Below are 20,499 nucleotides of genomic sequence, written 5' to 3' on the forward strand. Positions count from 1 at the left end.
TGATGTAACTTTACAGGCCAACAACATTGAGAAATTATTGCTGACTAAAGCGGTCTAAAGCGGTTTGTGTCGCTCAAAGTTGCCTCCTTCCCTTAACTGAGCTGGGCTTAGATGGAAATGTTGGATGGATTCCTGCGCCCTTTAGAGCTTTACTTTACTTTACTTTGGAAAGTGTCTTGCTGTATCTATGGGACGACTTTATCATTCCTCTCTGAGCAACAAAAAAGGTTTGGAATGATCGTGCTTGGATAAAATTTATTCTGCTATAGAGGGAAAGAAAAATCCTCTGAGATTGTACAGCATAATTCAGAAAAACTCAATAGAATTTGTGTCATTTGTGCTTTTTCAGATCAGGACCGGAGGAAATGATTGAAAAATTTGCATTTCGATACAAAAAAATACCTGCACAAGTCTGAATATAACACTAAAAAGTCTTTAATTATAGCACTAAATAGCTCCTGCACCTTGCTGATTGAGAGGAAATGTGCTCCCAGCAGGAAAGCCGGTGCTGCAAACAATAAAAACTGCAAGAAAAATGGTTCTTTGAAGAACTCTACTTGGAGTGAGGGGAACGATGATTGTTAATCAGCTGCAACGTCTAATTTTTGGGACAGGAAGTAAATCTGGAAAAACACAGAAATTCAGTGTCAGATAACTAAATGCGGGGAATAGCCATCATGAGGTCAACATTAAAATAAAACAGCGAGATGAACTTCCACCAATGGTAGTGATTTAACATTTGCACTGGTCAAATGATGGGATTGAAGGAAGACCTTACTTTGGATTTTCATTTGTCAGAATGGACAACTGTGGATACATGCCGTCTGCGGCCAAAACATCTGAGCAGGGCATGAAGGTCGTCTCAAGGTCTTAGTCCGCTCAGTGAATCCGTAGAGAGAACATTTTCAAGGATATTTTTTCTACAGGCATGCTGTGGGCAACCGGTCATTGCAAACAGGTGTGTCTTGCAGTTCTCTTGAAGCAACATCATGAAAATGGAACGTACCATTGTCCTGTCTGTGCTAAGTTTATTGTGAAGCATTTGTAACAAATAGAAGCAACACACACATAATGTTTGGATAATGCTGTCGTACGGCGTCCTTACGCCACATTATAGTTGATAGTAAGGTCAAAGAACTGGCTCCTTACTGACCGCGCACAAATGCTGCATGCACGACATGTGCACGTGATATGTAAGTGCCCAAATGATGTCCATACAAACTAATTTCCTCATTTCTAACAGTGGCAAGGAGCCCAACAGTTGGGACTAAAGCATAAGGTTGTTTTTATGTATCTGTTGACTATGAAAAAAACCATCAGCAATAAGGAAAAAAGTCCAGCCTTGACTGATGCTGATGAAGAGAAACAGGTTTTGGGAAGAAAGAATCATTTTTTAAGAAGAAAAACGACGTGTTTTTGCACAGATTCACATCTCTGAACCACTTTGGTCTGAGAATCCCCACAGCCAGTGTGTAAACATCAGCACAGACTGCAGTTCCGCATCTACAGAGGACATGGAGCAGGTTTTCATATACAGAGCCGTTTGTCCTTCTGCAGATTTGCTTCTTATGAAATCCTACAGGAACAGCACCACACTCAGCCTTTGCTGTAATTAAACTGTTTGTCTTCTGCATTTATTTTGAATGTTTTCATCCGATCAGAATCGGCAGCAAAGACATTTGAAGCCATCCATAAATGACCTTGTAAAGGCACTTCTTCATCAAGTAAGTAAAGTCTCTGCCGGGAGACAATAACTCAAATAATTAGGAGATTTTCTGTGAAGTTTAATTGAAATAAAATCTGATTCATGTCTGGATTTCTCCTTTGATGAACCCACTAAAAGCCAATGAAAAAGCGGGAAAGCCTTTGTCTTGTCCACAGTACTTTATCAAAGAATCACATAGAAAAAAACACTTCTTTCAACACAGAGTTTGACTTCTTTTCACTCCCATCACTCTGATCGTTCCATCAGCTGTTCCATTTAAAAGTTTAAGCCCTCAATAACAGAGAAGAACCGAGCAACAGATAAACACAGCACAGGACAGAGACCCTACACTTAAGATGGGAATGCATCACACACAGGTAAAAAATATATCCTCTACTTTCATAGTTGCCTTTTTAAATTTGTACAGTTAGAAAAAATACACAGTAAATACGATTTACTAGGAGAAATGTTTACAAAGTCACACTTGATTTTGCACCATGACGGCTCTGACGCCACAGCGTGATCCTCGCCACGGCGTCCCGTATGCCGCTTCACCTTTCATGATTTCCTGAGCGTTCACACCACCCAAAAGGTGCGGAGCGCCGCATCCTGAGGGTCATGTTTTCAGTTCTAGGGTCCCCCCACCCCCACCACTGTTATGTCATGTGTGTTCACAGGTTGTCACTTCGGGGAGAGGCGTCTGCTCCTGCGTGACAACTTGGGGAGGGGTGGGGGCGGGCCTAGCCACAGAGTTCTTCTGCAGCTCCACGCCGAAAGCGGGCGGTGCATTCTGCAACTGTCTCCTGTACTGCACGAAGCTGCAGGTCTTTATTATGATGGCCAGAATGTTCTTCCCTATCAGGATCCCAGATACCCTGGCGTCCCTGTACAAAATCATGTTCCCCCCGCGGATGAAGAGTGTGATGATGTTTATGGTCACCAGGCTGAGGATGGGGTACAGCAGCATCTTGTGGGGCACGATGTTGATGCCCTGCATGCTGATCTCACTCAGTGACACGCAAGGCAGGACCAGAAGAAGGATGTAGCAGTAGAAGAACATCAGGCCCTCAGCCCAAAGAGGCAAGCCCTTCTTCTGAGGCTCCCACAAGTTTGCCTGGATGTCCAGTACGTCCAGCAAGTCCACCACCACCCAGAAGAGACGATTGCGGATCTCTTCACGCTTCTTGAAAGCCCGGACATATTCCATGTGGTCGATGGCCACCAGGACGATGAACAACACCGGGATGCAAACAGACAGCAGCAACGTCAACGCTTTCCTCGCAAGAGCGTCCAAGCTCTTCCGGTCCGCTTTGTAGTTCTGATACACAAAGTAGACCTTGATCTCCAACACGAAGATGTAAAGGAACCAGAGGATCATGGCGTAGCCTCGCTTGGCCGTGCGCACCTCAGCGCCCACCCACACTGCCACGTAGCGCAAAACAATCAGGAAGCAGATGTCACCCACCATCACCATGATGCAGATCCCAATCTTTCGTGGTCCGTGGTTCTGCTCAACCAGGTAGGCGTCAATCAGTGCCATGCTGCTCATGATGAGGATAGTAGATAGGCACACATGGGGCTTGTTAGTGGGGGGTGGGGGTACCATCCTTGCCCGTGAGGAAGGGGGGAGGAGGAGTGTGGTTGATCCTGGGAAGCAGAAATTCTTCCGTTTATCCAGCGAGGAGGCAGATCAGATGCTAGATGGTGGCGTTCCCCTCCATGGCTTCTGTGTCTGGCAGGAATCCAGGAGGCATTAATTGAATTCACTCAGATCAATCAATCCTGGTCTGTGCCCAAGTCACCTGCCAGGCAGACAGTACCGCTTATTTAGTTATGGATGTTCATTGGTAAATGATCTGTATACACGCCAAAATAATACAGCAGGATCTGCCCTTAATCTACACGTCAATCATCTTCCCTCCAACACAACAACTGCAGTTTGTTGCTGATGGCTGAGTTTTTGCTGCACACTCACTCTGACAAGCCCGTTTCTCTGTACAAGATCAACCTCAGCGATAGAAATCCAGCAGATACTCACTTGTGTCCCTGTTTGTACTTGAGCCCAATGCCTGACATCGAGTGTTTGTCCACGAGGCTGTGGAGGGAGATCATGAGATCCATGTGTAATCCACAGGAGGAGAAAGGAAAGAGGGATTTTTTGCCGTGCCCCTGCAGAAGTAAAGCATCCAATCGCCGAAAAGATCGTTTTCTCTATGAAGCAAAAGAGGAATCCCAGAAGATGGTCGTGGTAATCCTGGTCATACTGACGGAGGCATCCTCATTGTCGCCAGCAAAACTCAGTTTCTTCAATCAAGAGGTTGCTTTAAGTTGTGCTTAAAGGGTTTAGAGGCCCAACTCCAAGGAGAAAAGTTAGTTTAAAAAGATTCAGCTAAAAGCTGGACTGAAAGCCGGTTTTTCCTTTTCCTGACTGAAAAACAAAACGTTTTTTTTTTCTTTTCTGTGCATCTCAGCAGAAGAAGAAGAGCAGTGTTGGTTTTTCAGAGGAGCTCAGCTTTCAGCTGTCTCTGTTAAATGCTCCCCCCTTGGCATATCCTGTCTGCTCTGCCGTCTTCCATCTCCTGTTCTTCCACGCAGAGACGCCGCGATCAACAGTGCCAGCGGATTCCCCCGGTCTCCACTCAGCCGGCTCGCTCTGCCAGAGCCGTGATGCTCCAACTCTGCTTCCCGTCTGTCCGTGCGCTCCTCTGCCCTCCCTGTGAAGTGCAGGGACGCTCCTCTGGTGCGTTCAGGCGCTCCTACCGCTTCTCCCTCTTCTGTTCAAGTAAAGGCACTTGCTGTGTGGAGTTGAGCTCAGCTGCAGAGAGACGGAGAGAAAAGAGGCAGCGAGGAGGAGGGAGCCTTTTTCACGGGGGGTGGAGGGAGGGAGGAAAACTGAAAAGGGGGGGGGGGTTGCAGCTCAGCTGAATGCATAACTTCTCTCCCTCATCCTGTTTCTCTTTCTGTGCTTATAACAGACATGATATTTTCAGTGTCAAAGACCCCCCCCCCCCGGTGTCCTTGTTCTTTTACAGGGGGGCAGGTCTTTTCGCTGGAGTTGGAGATGCAGATGTGATGCTGAGCAGAGAGGATCAGTGATCTGGTCTGAGCATGTAGGAGTCCCAGAAGACTGTGTGTCTGCAGTGTGTGGAGTCATGGGGGGGGGGGGTCTTTCTGACAGAGAGCCTTTCTATTGATCGACCAACAGAGCAGTGAATCAGGACACTGAGATGGGGCCAGACACCAAAAGTGAAGGAGGTTAGAGAAGATTGGAAAGTACAGATGTGGAGGATTAGAAAACAGGACGAAGCGGCGGACCGATGAGTACGAGTCCCACTCCCATCATTGTTTGATCTGTTTTCAAAGCGTGCGGTGGTCTCTTAGTTATAATTACGTCCCTGTTGGTAGGGGTGTAACGACCAATCAGTTTATCAATTAATCGGTTAATATTTCTGCGATCCAAGCAGATCAATCTGTATGAGACAACTTGTTAATCGAATCATTTTCTAAATGAATTAAATCGATAATAATTCATTTTGGAAAAGGCTTAAGACAGACTGGGGGCCGGTCCAGGTTGGACCTTTCCTTTGCCAAACGCTAGCTGGGACAGGCTCCAGCAACCCCGTGACCACAAAAATGTACAGCAGGTTAAAAAAATGGATGGATCTTGGAAGATACCATTTGGATTGAGGTACAGTAGGTCTATGTGACTCTAAGGTAAAACCGACCCATCACAGCGGACAACACGCATGTGACATCAGTCCATCATTCCAGTCCAATGTGTGGACAGACTTTGAATAAAGTCATGTGACCATCCAGTGTCTAGAATGTTCTAAGAATGTTCCCTTTGGATTCTTTGGATGTGGAAAAACAACAGTGGTGAACTTTAGGAATCTAACATGTGAATGGATTTGACATTCATTCTAGTTTACTTGTTGGTTTGGACTCAGATTTCATTTACACTTAACATTTGTGTAGACTGAATGTCTTGTTTATTTATTTATTTTTGTGTAGTCGTTGTTGTGTTTCTTTTTGTCCTGATGCTGCACTTTGGTTATTTATTTATTGAGTATTTATTTGGTGAATTGAACTGAGTGACTGTTGTTGATGCTCCAAACGCATTTTCATTGTTTCACTGACAATGAGAAAAATAAAGGAAATCTTGAAATCTTACACTTGATAATCTGGAAGAAATCCAAGACTCTGGAAAACTTCACTGTTCAGTAGCAGGAATTTCTGTCTGAGTCTCACTGCTGGAAGTTTTGGAATAAAGTTGTTCTGAATCCATTTTAGGTAAGAGAATCTGATCGTTCAAAATGATCAAATATCAACTATGAATCCTATCAGCAACCACTAATTATAAACCGCTAATTATAATTAATTATACCACTAATCACTAATTATGATAGGAATCAATTAGTTGGTAAAAAGAAATCGTTCCACCCCTAGTTTCTGGAGACTGGTAGGAGTTTCATTCGAAAATCAACTCTGAGTTGAGGTCTTAATTGTTGAATACGAACCCTCACCCTGTTTCCGTTCTATTGGAGGGGGCTCATGACTCATGACATTCACTTTACACTGACTCTGTTGCATCACTAGTTTCCTTTTGAAAGAACAATGGAAGTTTTTCTTTTAAAACTCGGAACTTTGCTGCGAAAATGACACGTCAACGGACTGGAAGTGGAACTCTGGCATAAAGCTTGTGTTGCTGTGCGGAGGGTCAGATGTGGACAGCAGACATGACGGAGGTGATGCAAACATTCTGATTGAATAGTTCAAAGGTTTTTTTGTGTTGACGCAATGCAGACACACCTTTGGAAATCAGCCTTCAGATCCGTAACCTAGCATTACCAATACCAGCAATATCAGATCTATTCAGCTGAACAGTTCTGATCCAGATTCCAGCTCAGAGCAGGAAAACAAAGACGTTCATGGATCTATTTGTCTGTAGTGGATGATCAGAAAGGAGCAGAGCAGGATGCTTGTGGATCTTTTCCAAACAGCATCTTTTTGTCTACTTCTTATTCACAATGATGAATGAATAAATACTCAAAATACAATTTTAAACTTAACTTTCTCTTAAAAAAATACCACAAGAACACAAAGTGTGTCTTTAAGAGAAATAAGAAGCATCATTGAATTTTTTCTTTTAATTTTTGTCTCATAGGTGTCAATGCCAAAAAGAAAAACAAAGGATAGTAAAAAGTTTGCACGTTTAGTGGTGCAGTATGCTAACACTTAGCTCTGTTTATCCAGATGGGCCAATTAGGGATAATCCTTCTATAGAGGAGCCAAATTGCTTTCATTACTCCAGTAGAAAGCCGTTGACTACTTGCTGCATGAATTGAAGTTATTTCAGAACCAAACATATTGGTTTTCTTTGCAGTGTGGGGGCTCTTTTCATCCAACTGTGTCATGACAGCTGAGGATAATTACAGTCGGCCTTCCTGATGTTTTTTGCAGGAATGAATGGATGAGGCGACCAGCTGCAGATCAGCTGACAGTTGCCATCATGGAGGTTTATGGCCTCTATCATGCCTTTTACACACAGGCATATGGAGGTGGAGAAGTGCCATATAAGTCAAGCGAAGAGCCAGCTCCTTTCATATTCACCTTCCTTCTAGATTTATTGAGCATAATTGAGCCGTGGCCGCAGTGAGTTATCGTTTTCATTGGTAGAGATGGTATTAACCTACTTCAATGCTGTTGGTCGTTCAATCCTCTCGATCGGCAGAACATCCGGTGAAAACGATGTCCTTTTTTTTATTTTTTTTAACTTGTCCTGTCCAACAGCTGGGCAGACAGACGAGAGCTGAGGGCCTCTTGTGTTGGACATATTTTGCTTTAACAAGAGGGGTTATTAATCTTCAGACAAACCAAAGGTATGTCTGAATAAACCCCTTTTGTAATTGAGGCCAAACTTTATTAATTTCAATCATGTCTGAAAATCTTTGGTGTTGGACCGGACGGAAAAGGAAAGAGGGGAAGAAGAGAGAGGGACGTTAGAGAGAGGGGGGGGTAGGAGGGTGATAATAGGAGGGGAAGGGGGGTAAGACCATGAAGCAGCATAAAGCAACAAGTTTACTGGTTGTTAATCATTATGGTAAGGTTCAAATGCAGTACAAAAAGGGCGGGGCCTATCCACACACACACTCAAATGTTATAAACACACCTGCTAGCTGCAAGAATGTCCACCTGTCGACATGTACACAAAACAGATAGTGTTCACACGCATACTTATGCCTTTAAACCAACTAGTGTGAAATATTTCAGTCATTCAGTCATGCAAACTGTTAGTGCAGAAAACGATGTCCTTGAGTGGAATAGTGAACTGCTGCCTTCTTAACTGAAAGTTGCAGCACGATTCTTGCAGTAAGCTAACAGTACCAAGCTTCATGCAGCCCCCCGTGTTAGCTGGGTGTCAATCTCTCAATTTCATTTATTTAGAATTGTATTAATAAATAGTTATAAGCTTTATTTTGCTGAGTGCGTAGGGTCAGGGTGGTTGTGAGTGTTGTGTGTTGTTACAAATTGTGTGTGTAGGTCTTTCTTTCGCTTTTGTTTTGTTTTTGTTTTATATATATATATATATATATATATATATATATATATATATATATATACACACACACACACACACACAGAGACAAACAATAAACAGCTACGCACTGCCAGTTATCAGATACCCTGCAGGAATAATAAGATGCCCAAAGGAAGAGATACAGACCACGGATGTTAAAACACGAAAGCTCCTCACCATGCATGGAGGGTTCCATCCCAAATCCAGCACCCTGAGACTGTATGCTAGCCACAAGGAAGGAGGCCGAGGACTAGTGAGCGTAGAAGCCACTATCCAGGATGAAACATCCAAGATGCATGAGTACATCAAGCTCAAGGCCCCAACTGACAGTGTGCTCAGTGAATGTCTCAGGCAATGGAGAGAAGAGGATACAGTGCTGGAGGACAGATACTCATGGGAGGACAAACCCCTGCATGGGATGTACCACCGGACCATAACTGAAGTGGCTGATATCAAGAAGTCCTACCAATGGCTAGAAAGGGCTGGCCTACAGGACAGCACTGAAGCACTCATCCTGGCAGCTCAGGAACAAGCCCTGGAAAGACCTCAGACCTCTCAGTCCAGAAAAGAACAGGAACAGCTAAGATACTGCAGGACCTAGGTGTGAGTGTGAGTGTGGGTGTGTGAGTGTGAATGTGTCCCTGCGACAGACGGGGGACCTGTCCACGGTGTCCCCTGCCTTTGCCCACCAGTGGCCAGGATGGGCTCTGTGACCTCGAAAGGGAGAAAAACAGCTTAGAAGATGAAAAATATAATGAAGCTTTTTTATTTTGTTTTTTCAAATCAAATCAAAACCCTTTTCAACAGCAACTCAAATTTTTTACAGACTTTAAAAAATAAAAATGTGATGATAAAATACTCATGCCCTCAACCCTCCCAAACCTATGCATCCAACACTAAGAAACATAAAATGACACGAATAAAGTTCAAAATAGAAAATAGAAACCAGAGTGGACTTTTTAACTTCTCGTCTTCCCTCTGCTCTGCCTCAATCAGTTCCTGCTTCTCCTCAACAGAGAGCCGTCCTTGGCTTCCTGACAAGGCCTCTGCATCCTGACTGCTCCGCTTCAGGCATTCCCACCAACAGCAGCTGATAAAGCACCAGCTGCATGCTTTGTAATACCACCAACTGTTGGCATCTGCAGCAAACAAAGAAGTCAGAACGAGGACATTTAGAGGCGGTCACGCTGTGGTTTCCTCAGCTTGTTGTCTAAAGCTGGTCCCAAATTTGTTTCAAGTTCAAAATCTCAACGTCTACTTGTGGAAATTTCCTTTATGCAAATATCTGAAGATGCTTTCGTGGCGTCTTCATCCTCGGAACTCCACCCATCAAATGCAATAACCTTTACATTTGTTGGCATCTTTTTTTAAATTAGAAAAACTCGATGCTGCAAAACCGCATCTCAAACTGTACTTTGAGAAATCCTCAATAAAGTTTCCAAACACTGCAGCATGACTGAAAAAAAGCTCTCCTCAGTTACGGCAGAAAAATTGCGTTTCAAGATCCGTTCCTCCTGTTGGCTGATTGCGATTTCAATCAGAGGTCTATTCTTTCCTTCTCATTTGCTCTCACAGTTTATGGCGGTCAGAGCTAAGATGGGAGGAGCCACGTGCACCACACAAGAGGTTGGTTGTCAAACTGAAAGGCACAAAAAATACTGATGCATAAACTTAAAAAAAACGACCAAAAAACAGACGAGAGAGACGATGGAGATGTAAATGGAGACAAAAAAGCAAAGATTTGAAGAGGGGACAACAAAACCTCTTCAATATTTCAACAAAGGCACTGAGCCTAATGCATTACCAGCAAATGTAGATGTTTTAGTCCCATAAGCCTTTAAAAAAAACATTTAGAAAATCGTTCATTCAAACAGGACTGGAAAAGCTGGTTGAAGTCAGAGGTAAATAAAAAATCAACCATCAACCCTTTACAGCGTGAATGAAGCAGGAAAGTTCTGATTAGTTTGTAGCTTCTGACAACTGCAGCAAATGGAGCATCTCAATGTTTCATCCCACAGAGGAGCTTTCCTCAGAGAGTTTGGTAAATGTGGAAACTCAGACTCTGAAGTGTACAGTAGCCCAAGTAAACCTTTTTTCATCTGCTCGATAATGTGGGTTTTGGTTCTGTAATGATGTACCTGGTTCAGTATGCTTTACGGAGAACACAGACGAACCCAACAAAGAGGGTAAAAAACACATTTCCAGAGTAAAAAAGGCCAATTTGTTAATAGAAAACTGACTTCTCAGTTCCAGATTTTTAGCCACACCACAGTTTTGGGTAAACACAATATAGTAATTGTTACGTCTTGCTGCTGCTGTGCTGCAAAGAATATTTACTGGTAAGGCACAGCTAACCACTGTGAGACTGGACTATGACAAGATGAAAGCTGTGGTGCAACATGCACCACATGCCTGAGGCTTGTGGAGGAGATACTGGATGTCGTAGGAAAACAAAGCCCTGCTCAACCACCATGTCGCTCCCATTTCCAACCAGGTTTCTGATACAGTTGTAAAACATCCAGAAGTTTTCCCTGGAATCTACGGAAAAGGACTTTCAAGACCTGAGTGACAGTTTCATGGCTCATCTAGAGGCACCGACCTGCAGCCAGTTGAGTTTCATGCTCACACTGGTGGCCATGAGGCTAGAGTCCCTGATCCTTCTCCACTTGGATGTTTAGGCTTTTCTGGGATTACTTTAGAGGAATGACAGTGTTCCCTCTGAAGCAACTGGTCTTGAAACACATGTTTGCCCCTTCATTTACACCCCAATCGCATTTAGTAATGGATGCTTGTGACCATTTCCCTTGGATTGAGACAGGCTTGCCTGTCTGGGCCATAACAATGATGAGTTTCCTTTTTTGACATTTTGCTTTGGGTGCGTTCTAGGAAAAATTCTGCCCTCAAATGAGCAGAACTCTGCGTTTTTTGGGGTTTTTTTCATGGCAGCTTGGTCCGATTCAGTTTTGAGTTTATGAATCTAAAATATATGAAAAGGGTTCAAATTATTCCTGTCCATTCAAACCCAGTCCAGGGAGCAGCTCAGTGTGAAAACATCCTAATGCTGAGGGTCTGAAGTCTGGAGTTCAGAAAAGGAAGTGACTTAATAATTATCAATCAGCCTTTATTCAGTGAAAATGTTCAAAAGACTTTTATGAAATACTATTTTGACAAATACTTTGTCGTGAAAACAAAGTTGACATTTTTTGTCCTCGACCACCGATTCTTGAAGAATGCTGAGAGGAGACGTTGGTGTGCGCTTTAGAGCTGCAAGAAGAGGCATAATTATAGATCACTAAATGAAGAGGTCGATCTGATTTATCCTGTGTTCAGACTTCAAATGATTTACTTAAGAGTTAAGGAGCAAAATTAATTCCAGAGCTTCATGCAGTGTGAAGGTGAGCAGAGCCATGAAATCTGTGCAGGAAAACGGTTTCTGTCTTTGTGTCAGAATGTGTTCATGTGTTAAAACGCTGGGAAAAAAAACATTTAAATGTATTGTTTTACAAAAGAAAACAAGAAAAGAAAGTGTTGGCGAACACAGATGATTCACTCGGGTTTGGCAGCTGGTTTTCGGTGTCAGCAGGTTGTAAACAGAGTGTGGAGTTTACATCAGGAAAGACAATTTGTACACGAAGCATAAGAGTGGAAATAGAAGACATAAATCACATTAGCTGTAATCTCGCGTCTGCCATCGATTACCTGCAGGAAAACAAATGAGGGCGTGCAAGCTCCTCTTCCGCAAACACACCCATCAGGGGTCTTAACCCCAGAGGGGGATCAACGCAGAACATGGGCTAAGTAGCCCCCAGAGGGGCCGTTAGATTAAATTGGGGTGAGAGAAAGTGTCATAATGTCCAGCGCTCGCCCGCCTCCTTCCTGGCAGACATCCATGGCGGAGGGGGCGCATTTCCGCCTGTGGCTCCGGGAGGCTTAGTGTTGCACCAGTTTTCAGATCTCGTTCAGCTTTTTTCTTCATTTTATTTCGTTTTTCTCATAGTTTGTTCAAATTCAAATCAATAAAAACCTTAGATCAATGTGTGCTACATTTCTGACTGAGGTCAAAAGTGGTAGAGCTTCTCGTGTTCAGTGTGTTTCAGTTCATCGGCTCCTCAAGTAAACGCATCAGCTCTCTGCCTTTATGATGCCTAAAACTTAAATAATGTAATAAAAGGATAAACTTACAAAACAAAAACACATTTTTCTGTTTTTGCTACATTTAAAACATTTAAATTATCACAGAAGCTGCAGCTAATACAAAGAACTACAAGGAACTCTGCCTCAGTCCAAAACTATCCAAACTTGTAATTGGTTTATGTTTTCACTACCCACTCCGATCCTCTTTAGTGTTCCCAGTGGTCCTTTAATTATGATTATAATGTTTTTAGCCAAATGTAAAAAAACCTTTGTCGTTTTCTCCACTTACAGAAGAAGTTACAGCTCTGTGAGAGACAAAAATCCTGCTTTTTACAGATTTTCCACCAAAATTTACGGATAAATTCTCTAAAAATCAGACAGTGTGGTTTTCTGAATGTTTTTTCTCATTTTTTCTCTCATAGTTGAGGTTTAGCTATAGTGAAAATTCTTCTTCCCTCGTCTTTTTAAGAGAGAAAACTTGCACAATTGGTGGCTGACTAAATGCTTTTTGCCCCTCATATATTCACGTATGACCAGTTATCATTAGATTAATGTGCACACGCTGTATAGTGGCTGTGTGACACAGCCTTATGGTTGTGGTTTGAAAGACATTGTAGCTGAAATGTTGAAAGAAAATTGTCTTTTTTTCTTCTGTCTCCTGCATTTGGCTGCTCAATAGGACACGTTTTTATCTGCGCCTCTCCATCTGGCTCAGGCCAGCCGTCTCCATGCCTGCATCCAGCTGCCACTGCAGCTTTTGGCAAACCATCCGTGTCCATGTTCCTCTGATGCTCCTCATCCTGCCCGCTCCAGGAGGCTACCTGACAGGATTCTGCCCCGCATTTCCTCATGGAGCCGTTTTTATTGCTCTGTTTTTGCTGCAGCTCTCCTCCAGCTTCTCTCCTCCCACCCTGACCGCTGATTTTAGGACGACTGGTACCTGGACGTTTGAAGAGGGTCTCTGGTTTCCTTCTTCTTTCTAAATGGTTATTTAGGTTTTGCTTCCTTCCTGCCGCCTTATTAAATGTGAGTTTGTAGTTCCGTTTGTCAAATCTTCTTGGTCGTATGTGTTAAAAGTAAAATAAAAATTAGTTTAGCTGAATTCAACCTCTGCCTTTGTTTCCTAAAAATGATTGTTTCATCACCATGAAGGCTTTAATCATTAATCTTTCTTATGTTTGATTTTAAACCTTTCATGATGGACAGATTTTATTTTTAGTGTCCTTTTTCGTTTTGTGTGAAATAACCTACATGAAGAAAGACATGTCTGTAGTATTTCCAATAGCAGCCGGTCTAACCACAGATAAAGCAGAGCAGCATGAACAGAGAATCTCAAAGGAGCTTCAGACTCCGGTTTGGTCCAAGCATTTCTGATCAAACTAGCTTCAGACTAAATTACAGAAAGACAAACCTTATTTGGTCAAATTTAGTTTATCTTTATTGTTCTGTGCTTTAACTTGCCAAGTTTGTAGCTTAAAAAAAACAGAAATCCTGCTTTAATCTTTGATGATACAAAATTACAGCACTTACTGCTAATGAACATTAATGTAATAAACAAAGCCAGCAAATAAGTCCATCACAGATGGAAATAATTAAGAGGAGAGTCAATGATGCGTCTGTGGTACCAGAGCAGAGTTTCTCTAAATGACAACAGAGTTTGTGATATTATTGTAATGGTCGTAGATAATTTCCTCTATTAGCAGAAAGTTCAGACTTTCAGGACATATAATGTCTTTATAAGATAATGGAGTTTGATGAACAAAGTATTTCCTTAAAAGCGCCTTTGCTTCTGTGTAGAAATGTAGAGCACATTTTCACTTAAATGGCAGGAAATTAAAATGAAGTTTTTATTTAATAGATGTGCATCAGGGGAAGGTTTTTCATGTTTAGAGATGAACATTCTGGTTTTTCACATGCAGGTTTAGGAGGTTCAGGGCCACACGGCCAAAGAAACCAGATTGAGTCTACGATCACAACCAAAGTTTCGTTGACCTTTGACCTTAGGAAAAGACCAACGTCTTGAATTTTCCATAGGAGTTCCCTTTAGGACCAGCTATAACCTGAAACTCCTCCTATAGTGTTCAGCTCCTAACTCATCATTTAGGAGCTGATTCAGCATCAGTGGAAAAAATGTTGGTTGGTTGAAGTTGGAGATTTTCCGTGGCGAGCTAGCAAAAAGAAAAGTGGCGTTTCCCTGTTGATTGCATATTTTTTAGCGGGATATTGAGAAATTCTTAGACATGAATTGTCGGCTCAAGCTGAACAAAACATTATGATAGACAATATAAAGATATAAAGAATGTGGGTTTGGTTAATAAAAAACCTGTGTTTTCAAGGACATCCAAAAATTTACTTCTGCTGATTCTTCTAGACAAGGGGTCGGGAAACTATGGCTCGCGAGCCATATATGGCTCTTTTGATGGTCACATGTGGCTCGCAGACAAATCTTTAATTGTACTTTTTTTTTTTTCTTTCATTAGACCAGTCCTTCTCGGGCGCAATGCGATGCCAGAGGCGCGCAGTAGTAGCGGTGCTTGGAGAGAAAACTACAAGTTTACAATTATCTATTATTTCCAGAGTTTGTACCAGCCGGAAACCTGTGAATTGCCGTGCCTAAAACTACGCGCTCCCGTCTCTGAGAAAGAGCGCGCAGATGCGGGGACGGGATGTGTGAGGAAGAAAGCAGAGAGAGGGGGGGTTGTGGGGACCAGCAGCAGGTGAATCGCGCAGGGATTGTAAAAACGTAAAACCCGCTTCCCGTCACTCACTGCAGTGTGTGAGTGTGTGTTTGGGTCCGGATCTGCATATGATCAGTCTGTCTCACTTCTAAAGAACATTCAGACCTACGATGACGTTTAAAGTCTCAACGCCTGCATGAAGCAGAAACTCACCACGTATCAACCAGACTAGACCATCAGCAAAACTACCACGAGAAATACTCATCATTTATTAGCAACAGCATAACAATGTTATTAAAAAGAATCCTCAGACTTATTGTACTTTAAAAATGTTGAAATTACATCAAATACACACGTTCACTCGTATATTTAGTTTTAAACATACCGTTGCTTACTGACTTGGACTGGGTGGCTGTTGGGCCGCGTTAAAAGTTCTGGAGTTCATTGAACGCATCAAGCAGAGATCTGATTGGCCCTCAGTTCTGTCGCTCAGCCTGTTGTTAGGTAATTTGGAGCAATGGGGTTCAGCTATGGGCCGAATAAGGGAAATGGGAGGGCTGGAGCGGGAGGGGGGAATACAAACTTGGGAGAAGTGCTTTCATTTCATAAAGAACCTTAAAAGAGGTTAAGTCTCCGTGCCTCAGTGTGGGAAAGGGACACTACATTATTGTATGGCTCTTTGGAAATTACATTTCAAAATATGTGGCGTTTATGGCTCTCTTGGCCAAAAAGGTTCCCGACCCCTGCTCTAGACCTTTCCGTCATCCCAGTTGACCCAAAATAAAATGGTTGCTATGGAGATAAAACCAACAGAAAAGTTGCCATTTGTACATCACTCACTGCTTCAATTTGATATTTTTCAGTTGTTGTTTTTTTTTACCATCTGAGAGTTGGATGTACAGCACCACAGATGCAAAGAAAACTTTTCTATAGTTTGCGACCCAGTCGTCTGTTGTAAGTGAAATTGCTTCTTTGGGCTGGTTCCAAATGAAGAGCCGGGTCCTGCTCCAAATAAGCCTTTTAATAGTCCTAAACAAGCTTAACTTGGTTTGTCTTCCTCCTGGCAGAATCTGAACGGACTCCTCTGCCGGTCCTAGCCCTGAACATGCAGGCTTTAATCCAAAAAGGGTCGATGACTAATTCTCTGCAGCTGCAGTTTGGTAAAATCTGATGACCTAGTCACAGAGAAGTTATTATGCCAAAGGAGAGACCCAGCTGCAAGTGCACGCTTCTGTAAATTGTGTTTAGATTTTGTAATAATATGTCTTACTGTTATTTTTTAGCATTTTTTTTTCAGTGTGGATGCTCGCTGACCTTGTGCATAAAACAGAGCTTAGGAAAAGCCTCAAACCTTTGGATAAGTGTTGTTTTTGTGCCTCACAGGGAATCGCTGAGCAACTCAGAGGGATGAATAATGAGGGGAGGAGCGACTAACATCATGCAGGTAAAGCAGGACGAAACAGATCCCAGGTGTGAAAATCTTTTTTTAAAAGTTCTGCAACAACACAGATTTTAATCCAAAGGCATGACGCAAGAAACATACAAATTGTAAACAGCATTGAAGGTTTAGGAGGTTCAGGGCCACACGGCCAAAGAAAAGACTCTTTTTGGACAGAAAAAGTGTTTTATCCTTCAGTCCTGCAGCCGTCCTGGACTGAAGGACCAGGTCCTTTTCACATCTCTACACTCTTTCTGCGCCCCTAAGGAGAAATCAACCACAATCAAAATCTTCTGCTGCAAAGGAATTATGGACAAAGTGTCTGTGTTTTTCTATGTGAGGAATAATCAGCGTTTATGTATTTGGGTCTGGGCTTTTATTTTGTGATTATTCTTTTGGAAATGGCAGATCAGGGAGTTCCTGCATAAACAAAAAACCTCACCCTGCTTGTTTTTTGTCTTTTGCATAATTAGAAGTGTCCATCATTACAGTCGGACCATCCTCCTGCACCAGCGAAAAACTGCACCCCTGTATTAGGTGATATTTCAGATGTGCAGAGAGCAAAAAATGTCACTGCAAAAAAAATACACAAAAAATCTGTATATAATTTTAGCTCCTGGTAAATGCATGCATTAATATCTCACCAAACCTGGCAGTGCCTATTAATCACAGTGTGGGGGATAAGCTTGTTTTAAAGCCATTAAAGCTTTTGCCATTGCACATGGATTTTAAATCTGTGCATGGCAGTAATGAGCTGAAACACTATAGCCAGGTTGTAAATCAGGTCTGCAGACAGGAAACCTGTTTTCAGTGATACTAAAGGAGGACTGAAGCAGGACATGGACGGCTCAATTCAACAGTTTTCGACGTCACAAATGTGATTTTCTTTCACTACAGTTTTTCGTCTGCCCCTGTTTCACAACCACTTGAATAAAGAAATACTCAGAAATGCTATTTTCATCTTAATTTTGTGTAAAAGTGTCCTCCAGCATCATAAAAATGCCACAGAAACATGCTAAACACCATTTTTATCAGAGTGAGTCTATCATGCTGCTCAAATTGTGTGAATCAGATGGATTCTACTCTTAAATAACGGGGATTCTTCTATTCCAACCCATCAAAGCTCCATCCCAACAACATGCATTCAGTATGTGTGCACGAATGCTTATGGATGGCTATTTAACAGGACTATCACTGCCAATTATTTGGTTTGGAGTTGTTTTTAATATTGGAATTGACTTATTGACTTATCTGTCAATAAAACGTGAAACCGTTTGTTAGTGAGAAACTAAACTCAACTTAGGTGCAATTTATTGAAAAAAGTAGCAGAAAAAAAGCCAATTGGTCTTGAAGAAAAGGATAGAAGAAGTTGAGGTTTCTCCAATAGACTGAATGCACTTTGATTCATTAATGGTTAAAGCCAAAACTCCTTCTTCTTCCTCTTTTCTGTCGAAACTTCCCTGAAGCTGCTGCCTCTCTCTGCTCAGGCAGAGCAGACACGGTGACTGACAACAGCTCTGATCCGTCAGGTTCAGGTCCACGGCGCCGGGTAACTGCCGCCAGACGAGAATGAACCTTTCTTCAGCCGACCTTACAGCTGCTGCTGCTCCACTGTCGCTCTTTTTAAGCGTGTTTTGCTTCACCATTAGAACACTTTCTTAGCTTGAGACGGTTCAACGGCTCAGTTCTGCACGCAGCTGGAGACGTCACCAACCTTTTGACCCTTTTGCATCACGTCAGACTTGCTACATGTAGGTTAAACATACGGAATTCACAGGGACCGTTTTAGCTGAAAATGACCAACGACATCAAAATCAAACGACATTTGAGGCTTTGGGCGCCCTCGTTATGTTGTCTTCTTTGGTCCAGTGTTTATTTCTGTTCTCTCGTGTTGTTTCGGTCCAGAAGGTCGTTGTTTTTTATGCAATTATTACTGACAGAGACCATTTTAGAAAAACACTTTCCAGTATCTCTTCATGAGAGTAAAGATCCTTTCTTAAACAATATTGTAGTACTACTGTAATCTTTCTTTTTTTAAACATAATTTACAGTCAGATCAAGTCTGGTTTAATGTTGGATCAACTCTCTGTTTTCATCTCTGGATCTTTTCTTTTTGTTGTTTTTTTCTTTGAAGATGTTCGTAGTTTTACTTTGAAAGGATTTCTTGTTTCTTACAAGTTTCCTTTCGTGTTTCGAACAGCAGAACAACCAGAAAGAGGAATAAAAAACAGACTTCTGAGGGAAATCGGAAATCTTCTTTAGTTGTCATTTTTCCTTTTATTTAAACAGAGATTTTTCTCCTCCATCTTTGTAAATGTAAATGTAAATAACACCTCTACCTCTACTGGCTCATTTATGTATATATATATATATGTTCTGATTTTTATGTTATTATTACTGTTTTTTATATAACTGGTGGAGTATTTTTCACCGAAGGAAAAAAGGAACATGTGGCATCAGTGGAAAATGAAACCATGAACTTCTAAAGCATTGAGGCGCGTTTGCTATTTTCTTGGTTTGTTTATTGGAATTTCTATTGCTTGGAATTTCCCAATTATTGTTGGGGACAGTAATTCTTCCTATAACTGTAAGGTGGAGTTTCCTCCCATGATTTTATGCTGGATGAGAGATTTGGACTTTAAGTAAAAGTTGTGCAGCCCCCATCTGAGGGGGCTTTTATGTGTGTTAACAAAAACATCAAATGACGGTAATAAGAATAGTCTCCACTTACAACCAAATTTAGGACATTTTGCCAGAATTTCTTGGTTTCACATAAAATGTTATTGATGCAGAATTAATTCATTTGAATCTGTCTTGCAATGTCCTAAAATCTAAACTCTGTAAATAAATAAATACTGTCAACCTGCTGAGGAATTTAGACAAGTAAAGTTAATGTTTGCCTTATTTTCATTATTTCTACAAGTCGTGCCTTGTTTAGTATTTTATATTTAGCATCGTTTTTTTTTGTCCATATTCTGCTGAGCTTCTTTCATTATTATGTCCTGTGGGATAAGTTCAAAGGTGGGGAGGCCTCCATCCAGAGACCATCTGAGTAAAGTTTTGCAGTAGGAAAGATGTGTTCCCTGATGTCTGCATGGATGAATGTGCTGCTGCAGCTCATAGTCAGCCTGCCATAAAAATGTCCACGGTCTTAGAAAGTGTTCCACAGGTTTTTGAGGGTGTCTTTTTTTATTTTCGTCCTCAGTCTGAAAAGGCTCCATGCTCGGAGCGGAACAACTGGACAGAACGGCCACACGCCACTTTTAACCTTCTTAAAGTAGGTTAAAAGTAACAAGACACTTCTAAAGTGACACACATCATTTATCACGGTTTTCCTGACAATCCATATGTCGGAAAAACTTACCAGCGTAGTTTCCGCAGTAACCGCCTCGCAGCACGCCTCTACCGGAACAAAGTAAAAAGTGTTGAACCTTGATCAGTGAAATATAAAGTTTGAATTCCATGGTGTGATATTTCTACCACTACGTTGCACACAAAACCTTCTATTGAAAACGAAAATATTAAATATTTGCTTTTCAATTACATTTTTGGCCTTCGATCTTTATCTTTTTTTTAGTTTTTAAATTTTTTTTGATTTTTAAAAACTTTTTTTTGCTTTTGAAATTTATTTTTTTGCTTTCAAAAAATATTTTTGCGTTTCTAAAACATATGTTTTCGCATACATTGTGTCACATCTTGCTGTTTTCCTATCTTTGATTTTCCTGACTACTCTGAGCCCATCTTAGCGTGACATAATTGCCACCGCCAAAAAAGTTTTGGTTGTGTATCTTCTCACTTTTTTCCTATCTTTGAGTTTGCTGAGATAAGTTTCAGTTTAGCTCGACAAAGCTGCCATCAAACAGCTGCTGATTGGTCAGCTGCTTTGTCACGCTAAACTGAAACTTATCTCAGCAAACTCAAAGATAAGAAAAAAAGCGAGATGTGACAGCACGCGTGTTGTGCGAAC

The 20,499-nt window shown here is 41.8% G+C and overlaps 1 protein-coding gene across 1 annotated transcript; it reads right to left on the reverse strand.

The window, feature by feature from the left end:
- Positions 1-240: 240 nt before the first annotated feature.
- Positions 241-4,490, reverse strand: LOC101171606 (transmembrane protein 121). Its single transcript, XM_011484726.4, has 2 exons — positions 3,744-4,490; positions 241-3,507 (listed from the first exon to the last, which is right to left on the reverse strand). The coding sequence occupies exon 2, from the start codon at positions 3,309-3,311 to the stop codon at positions 2,367-2,369; it is 945 nt and encodes a 314-aa protein (XP_011483028.2). The 5' UTR covers positions 3,312-3,507; positions 3,744-4,490; the 3' UTR covers positions 241-2,366.
- Between the last annotated feature and the right edge of the window lie 16,009 nt (positions 4,491-20,499).

The sequence above is a fragment of the Oryzias latipes genome, chromosome 15, assembly GCF_053564925.1.
Source record: "Oryzias latipes strain Hd-rR chromosome 15, Olatipes_Hd-rR_3.1".
Taxonomy (NCBI): domain Eukaryota; kingdom Metazoa; phylum Chordata; class Actinopteri; order Beloniformes; family Adrianichthyidae; genus Oryzias; species Oryzias latipes.